This window comes from Channa argus, chromosome 13, assembly GCF_033026475.1.
Source record: "Channa argus isolate prfri chromosome 13, Channa argus male v1.0, whole genome shotgun sequence".
Lineage (NCBI taxonomy): Eukaryota > Metazoa > Chordata > Actinopteri > Anabantiformes > Channidae > Channa > Channa argus.
In genome coordinates this window covers 24,742,664-24,750,484 of record NC_090209.1, presented here as the reverse complement: position 1 = coordinate 24,750,484, position 7,821 = coordinate 24,742,664, and the positions used below count along the sequence as shown (strand labels likewise).

The window sequence follows — 7,821 nt, the reverse complement described above, 5'->3', positions numbered from 1 at the left end:
ATATTTAAGCTTTCTGTGCCAAAAAATTAAAAAAATAACTATTTAGAAAACAGTCTTGAAATTGTATATTGTTTTTTTTAACTTCCAATAGTATAATTTATGACTTTTATAACTTAATTAATAATATTTTGAGCATTATTTTCTCTAAACGTTTCCTGCGTTCCTACGTAGTTTTACTTGAATGTGGCTTTACGACACTTCCGGCCACAAGCGTGCAGTTTAGCTTTACGACAGTTGTGACAAACCAGAAGTGTCAACCGCTGGCTGCTGCAGAGTTACTTGGGAAAAACAGGCGAGTTCTTTTTAAAACCCGGAGACCAACAGAACAGGATATGACCAGGGACACGATGCACTGATGACCCCCATACGCACCTGACGAAGGACAAAAACCACGATGAGAGAAATATCAGCTTCCGTTCGCAGCGCTACATACCGAGATAAGCTAACGAAGCCCGAAGCTAAGGAAGCCAGTTTGTCAGCTTTTCTCCGGGGGGACTTGTTCTGAAGTGCGGGACAAATTAGATGTGAGAACTTGAAACTTCCACCGTAAGCACCCTGGGTGCAGTCTTTAGATGCAGACCTCCATTGTTTAAACGCACAATGTGGCTTCAGCAGAGACTAAAGGGGCTACCGGGCTTGTTATCAAGTAGTTGGGCGAGAAGAGTCCTCATCGGGCTGCTGCTCTTCCTCATCTTCTACTGGTACCTGGGAGCCGAGCGCAGATGGAGGCTCTTCAGCGGCTCGGCCATGCCCGGTGGGGCAGCTGGACAGTGCCTTCTGGCTGAGATCTACAGGTGGAAGTCTCTCGTTGAAAGAGGGGAGGGAATATACAGCACACCTCAGGAACAACTAGACACACCTTTTGTCACAGGTAACGGCCATATTCTGATTGACGTCGACTCTAACAAACTGTGGGTGGCATCGTCTTGGCAGCCCGGCTCGGCTCCAGTCCACCAGACTGATTACTCACCGAGAGTCGGCGTCCATCTCGAAGGACAGAGGGCCGAGGCTCAGGCGAGCATGCTGTGGTTCCGGAAAGGAGCCGTGCTGTCGGTCCGTTGCGCCTCCCCAAACGCTCTGCAGCCTGTCACCATCAGAGAGGAGTTCATTGCACACAGAAGCAGGCCCAACGTCTTTCTCCAGCGGATCCACATCAACAACCCGTCTGACAGGGCCGCCTCCTTGGACGTGTCCTTTGGCAATCCCTCCTACGGCAGCAAGTTCTCCAGCAGCGTGGAGAAACTGGAGGACAGAGAAATAGTTCTGTCCTCAGGCAGAGTCCCTGTGGAGAATAACCGCATAGTCCTGGTGGTGGTGGTCTCCAGGAAGCCCAGCAGCAGGATCCAGGTCCCTGCTAAGTCAGAATACACAGACAACATCCTGTCAGTGGTGTGGACATCAGACCCTATTGAGTCCTCCAAGCTGGAGGAGACCTTCAGCACACTCAGAGAAGGAGCCAAAAAGGAGCTGGGGGAGCTGCTGCGGTCCAGTGTGGATGACCTGGTCGTAGATCACCAGCAAGCCTGGATGGACCTCTTCAGTTCAGGTGAGCTGAGCAACTGGCTCTGGGTTTACAAAGGCCCATTTTAAGTTTTTAATCAATGGTAGAAAATTAGGATGCCCTGTTTTCCTGGAGACAATAAAAATAGCACCTGGCACTCTTGTGACACAAAGTGCTATAATACATTATCACATCTATTTAGCATGGAAAATGGGTTTCGTGTTAGTTAATTAGGTCGTAAATTAAAAAAAAAAAAACGGTCACAAACCTTTCAGCCCAAATGTTCTAATCAGGCAAAGGCTCACAGAAGAACCAGGAGACCTTTCATGGTGACAGTTGGTTCACATACTTTACTTTTACCACACAATTCTTGAGGTTAGGACAAATTAACAGACAAGTGTATTTGTTAAATCTGCTGTCTTTAATCCACCTTTAGGACTTTCAATGTTTTATGTCACGTTTTTACAGAAAGGGAGAAAGTTCTAAGGTAACATGAACTTTCAAGCATTACTGTAGATAAAGTGAGATCATGTAAACTTGCATGAAACGTGTGGAAGATTCAAACATCTAGATCTGAACAGCACATCTTTGAACGCGGTCATGTGCTGAGGGAGGTGTATCTCTTTGTCCTTTCTCTCGTTATGCCTCAGTTTATTTCCTCACTATTATTCTTCTTTTGTCTGTCTTTCTCTACAAACAGTGTTATTATTTTTGCTAGTATTATAGTGAAACAGAACAACAGTTTGTTCAATGCCACTTTCTTGTAAACCAAACTTCTCAACAAAAACATGTTTGAAAGAAAGAAAAGTGTCAGCAAAGCAGCTCAAGCATATCAATGGAAGGTCGCACGTCATAATAAGTGTTGAAATGTCACGCTGAACAAACTTTAATCAGGGCTGCAAAACTGGGTTCATCCTGACTGATATATTAACTCTAAGCAGCTTTTAAGTCCGTAAACCTAAGTTTGAAATGCAGATGATGACTGTGGCTTTAAACCCTGATATGACTTTATGGCAGGCGTTTTTTTCCTCACGCGTTCTGTCAGAAGGTTTGGGTTTAAGTGTTGGCTGTAAAGATGTCAGTGTTGTTGGACCAGTATTTTGTGTTTGGCTCCAGTGGTTGTCCTCATTGGAAATGTGCATATCCTCAGGTAAGACCTGCAGTACGATGGACAAAAAAAACAAAACATGCATTTGTTTACTTAAATAGGACATACAGACATTTACTTTGGTAGTTTTCTGCCTTAGCCTACTGCCGACATTTTACTGAAGAGGAAAATGCAAATGTGGTTGCTGCCGTAGTGGAAGCACACGCAGTTGAACAAGAACCTTGCTCAAATTAGCAAAAATGTAGTTTTTCAAAAAGTCACATAATCACATAATCTAGGCTTTCGCATCATAAGTCAGTTTTGGGGAAATCAAAGAAGAACAAATCTGATAGTTGGTTTATTTAAAAAAAATTGCCTTGTTTGAACGTGTTTGTGCTTTGCTCTTTTTTGAAATCTGAAAAATTCACCAGAGCATATTTTATTGAGACAAATCACCAGCTATTAAAGAATTAATGTCTTCTAAATCAGTCTCACTCTCGTTGTCTTTGTCCTGTGAACTTAGTGATGATTAAAGGATTTGGGAGTGAACAACACGAGTGGAGAGAATTTGTGGCATTCAGCAGTTTTCTAGAATTTCTTGTTCCCAGGTATGAATGAAATTCACCAGTGATCCAGACCTGTTTGTACTAATCCAACTCACACACTGTGTTGGTCACGAAGGGCTTCTGTTCCGAAAGACATTGTACTAAAACTCCATGCAGCCTGAACAGTTTCTGACTGCAGGCTTAAAGCTCCTCACAATCAGAGCCGCAGATGTTTAAGACCTGCGGGTTTTAATTTCCTCGACGGCATCATAAAGTGTGCCAAAGGGGACGTGGTCTGAATACTTTCTCAATCCGCTGACTAGAACAAATAAGAAATGTTGGTCTTCAAAGTAATGCGAAATGAGCTTCTGCTTGTTTGTTGATTCAGGTGTTGAAATGAGGAGGATCACAGACTCCCACACACCATCGAGCAGCACGGTGAACACCACCCTGTACTACATCCTCTCCTCCTCCGTGGCTCCCCTGCTGGACCAAAGGCTGAGCGGGGACGAGCGCGCTCGCCTTGAGTCCAGCCTCAACTACGCAGACCACTGCTTCAGTGGCCATGCCACCATGCACGCGGAGAACCTGTGGCCCGAGCGGGTGAGCAGTACTGCTCAGATCCTGCAGCTGGTCACACTCTGGACTCTGACTCTGCAGAAGAGGGGCTGCAAGGTGCTGGTGGCGGCTGGAGCCCATGGAGCCATGCAGGGCATGGTGCTCAGCTTCGGTGGCCTTCAGTTCACGGAGAACCACCTTCAGTTCCAGGCTGACCCAGATGTACTGCACAACAGCTACGCCCTGAGAGGGATCCACTACAACCAGGACCTCATTAACCTGGCGGTGCTGCTCGATGCGGAGGGGAAGCCTTTTCTCCACGTGTCAGTGAAGCCGCAGGAGAAGCCGGTGAAGCTGTACGCCTGCGAGGCCGGCTGCCTGAACGAGCCTGTGGAGCTGACCTCGGAGATCAAAGGTCACACCTTCCCCGTCATGGTGACCCAGCCCATCACCCCGCTGCTCTACATCTCCCCAGACCTGCGCCACTTGCAGGACCTCCGCCACACCCTGCACCTTAAGGCCATCCTAGCCCATGAGGAGCACATGGCCAACAGATACCCAGGCCTGCCCTTCCTCTTCTGGTTTAGTGTGGCCTCGCTCATAACTCTCTTTCACCTTTTCCTCTTCAAGCTCATATACAATGAGTACTGTGGGCCCGGCGCCAAGCCCCTCTTCAGGAGCAAGGTATAAACAAACTGGAAGCAAAAAACTGCTCTGCTCCGTTTAGTTTTGATTTTTTTATTTGTGTGTGGTGGCAAGAATTTCCTCTCTCTCCCTCTACACTCTCTCTCTGCGGTTGGTTTTGCAGTTTTGACTTTCACCCTCTCTGTGAGTTGTTTTCCCACCTCATTTGGCTCCGTGTTTGAAGTGGGTTGGCATAACAGCCCCACAAAAGATGCTTCCAGAGTTTTTCTTCTGTGTCGGAGGAGGTTTCTGTGACTTTGAAGCAATGAAAAAAATGGATCGAAAGCCCCGGTAGAGCATCAGCCCTCATTCACGATCAGTTCATTTTAAAGTCAACCACGTGGTCTGTGGCGTCACGTTAGCGCCCCCCTTATTCGAGGGCACTGCTCGTCCATTCTGGAATGTAAAGCATTTGTAGTAGTGGGAGAAAAACAAGCACAACAAGAATTGTTTTGGTTTTTTTTTGTTTCTCAGTTTTTCTACTCTGAAACTAAAGCCAATTTGTCTCGACCTGACATTCTTAAAGGACCATACCAGTATTTTTGCATTAATCGAAAAGTGAAGGCACATTGTCCAAATATAAATGTAATTATATTTTAGGCTGCACTTGGCGGCATCAACTACTTTATGTTATGTTTTTATCTTTGGTCATGACAATCTTAAAGTAGACCGCAAAAATTCAGAGTTTATGTTTCAAAATAATGTTTGCATGTACATTATTGGCCAGGGCTTTAACTTGCCAGATGACACCGTGTTGCCATCCAGAAAATTTTTTTTTTTCTCTCTCTTTCGGCCTGACGCCGCATCGTTTTGACGGAGCATCCGTCTTGACTGCACAAACACACATTCGAATCAATGAGAAGCACTGCGTTGCCTCATGCAGCATGAAACTGTCTGCAGGAGGCTTTAACGCCGTAACAAACGCAGCACTGTGCCGGCAGAGGACATTTCAGAATATTAAAGAACTAACGCTTACAAAATAGACAAAAGACACACACATTTAAAAAAAACCCAAAAACTTTTATTGAACAACACCGATTTGAAGGTTTAGAAAAATAAATGTTGCAAATACAAAAATGACTACAGACGTTTCCAGTGGCAAATAGAGAAAATAGTATATGCAACTAAGACGTTCATATGATTGTCCTACACGTGAGATCAGTAGCTTAAGGAGACATCGTAGCAGCAACAAGCATGTCTCAGCCTCATCCGGAACATTAAGTGTCCCCCTGGAAACATTGCAGTGGACAAGCCGGTTTTGTTTGTTGTAATTTTTCTGATTATACACTTAGTTTGACTTCTGTATTTGCCCCCTTAGAAAAATGAGCATTGTCATTTTTTTACTTGCCGGGTTTTCGTTAAATGTTTCGGCCGCGTTGGAAGCTGCTGGATTCACTGTTTTAGTTGCAGTGTGTTGGGCTGTCAGGGCTACTCTGGAAATGGATTTAGCATGGAGATGTGAAGGATTTGGTGAGAAACACTGAATGTAAACAGACCTTTTTCAGTATCTTAAGCTTCAGCAAGGATGAGAGCAGCATTTGAAAAGTAATATACAGATTTTGCTCGTCCTCAGATAGACTTCTATTTATACCCACTATGCAAGAGCTCCTTTGTTTGGTGTATGTGCCTGAACAACAGGAAAAAAGCAAAAAAAAAAAAACAAACCCCACCCATATCCGAAGCCTCTTTAACACAGTGCAAATCTTAAAGTCAAATCAAAAAGTAGCTTCCCACACGTCATGAAACAAGCATCTAATTTACGGGCACTACACACAAAAGTCTGCCCAGAGCACTGCAGGTGACAGAGTTTACACACTGAGACTATTGGACAACCACACACAGAAACACAGTTACCGAACCGGATTTCTGTAGCAGCATGTAGGAAAACGTTGCAGTGAAGTCACATGACCTGTAGCAAATATTGGTGTGGTCCTTTTAAAGCCGTTCTACAAAGGAAAGCTTTATTACAGCGTAACATGCCTGTTCTAACATTGTACTCACAGCACCAACCTTCAGGTGGCGAAACTGTTGTTTTTGTAATCGTGCAGACAGTTTTACTAATTACTTACTTGTGCAGTGAGGAATCGTTAGCAACACATCCAATATTCTCATGTTCAGATAAATGTCAGTTTATATTAGTAATCGATTGCATAAACTGTTTCCCACCTGTCGGATCTGTCCAGACCCATAAAAACTAAAACTGAAGTTGGCATAAATTGTTCTGCTTCTTCAATTGAGGTTGATTGTTGTGGATCGACACGAAGCAAAGCTGAAATTAGAAAAGCATCATAGTCCCCAAAGGTCCGTAACATCTGTTGTCATGTAAAACTGTGACTTGTTTACACGTGTCCTTACAAAAAGACAAGATGTGGACCGGCTGGACTCTTAGAGCAGGTTGTGCTGCAGGCTACAGGTTTGTTTTTGCTCAGCATGGACTGTGTGCTCACTTTGCCAGGAGTCTCTCTCTTTTTATTTTATTTTTTTTCTGCTTTTCCTTTTTTCTTCCTGCCTTTTGATGATGTTTTATAATGAATCACTCAATTAAATTAACAAGAAACCTACGATCCAGCTTTGCCTCTTTGTCTCCACTGTGATCTGTCATCCTCAGCATGTCTGTGCTTTCCCTCTTTCTCCTGGGGTGTGCGGGTGTGGATGGGTTCAGTCAGTTTTTCTGCACATCGTCCTCTTCTAATAATCCCCCTCTTGACTTCACCACCAGGTCGCCAGCAAAATCGAAGATGCCTGCTACGACGCCAGCAATGTCCCTTGAACGGTGCACGCGTTCAACCTGTAGCAGTGTTTCTGCTTGAGCTTTGGCAGCATGGGAGATGTTAACAAGGGTGTGCTGGTGCTGACTTTGAAATTAGCTTACAGATTTGAATTCTTTGGGCCCCCAATGTGTCGTAGCCTTCATTGATAACTGTTAATTTATTACCGCATGACATCTACACTTGAGGAGCATCTGCTGATGAGAAGATGTAGAGGCGTGTATTTTAAAACTGGGTGACATGACTGAAACCCAAAGAGCTTCAGGTTCATATCATACATGACTGACACAAAAACAGTAAATATTCACATTTGAGAAACTGAAACCAGTGAACGTTTGCATATTTCCTTAATGCATCTCAACATCAGGACTAGTGCAGTAAGCAGCAGAATTTTGCAGGACAAACTAACACAATTTTGCACCTCTTTGTTGTAGATGCAACGTTTAAAAACTGATTCAAATTGATGCAGCAGAACCAGAAATATCCTCTTTTCTTGTTGCACTTTTTTTTAACGTGATGACTACACAACCCACAATGCAGCTTGATCACCAATACTTAATGCAGCTGGTGTGAAAGGAGACAAAAAGCTTTATACAACCGTTCACGTGCAAACACTTTAATGTTTCCTTGCTTTCCTTAATTAATTTCTTAAAAAAAATAACTACTCAAAAAAAAAAA

The 7,821-nt window shown here is 44.0% G+C and overlaps 1 protein-coding gene across 1 annotated transcript; it reads left to right on the top strand.

Annotated features, from left to right (window-relative positions):
• The first annotated feature begins 209 nt into the window (after positions 1-209).
• Positions 210-7,593, top strand: kiaa2013 (KIAA2013 ortholog). Its single transcript, XM_067526607.1, has 3 exons — positions 210-1,546; positions 3,522-4,375; positions 7,095-7,593. The coding sequence occupies exons 1-3, from the start codon at positions 601-603 to the stop codon at positions 7,143-7,145; spliced, it is 1,851 nt and encodes a 616-aa protein (XP_067382708.1). The 5' UTR covers positions 210-600; the 3' UTR covers positions 7,146-7,593.
• The last annotated feature ends 228 nt before the right edge of the window (positions 7,594-7,821 follow it).

Excerpts from the sequence above, each read along its gene's own strand:
- kiaa2013 (XM_067526607.1), top strand. The coding sequence starts at position 601 with ATGTGGCTTCAGCAGAGACTAAAGGGGCTACCGGGCTTGTTATCAAGT. Across the intron at positions 1,547-3,521 it reads GATGGACCTCTTCAGTTCAG|GTGTTGAAATGAGGAGGATC; the intron begins GTGAGCTGAGCA and ends TTGTTGATTCAG. Across the intron at positions 4,376-7,094 it reads AGCCCCTCTTCAGGAGCAAG|GTCGCCAGCAAAATCGAAGA; the intron begins GTATAAACAAAC and ends CTTCACCACCAG.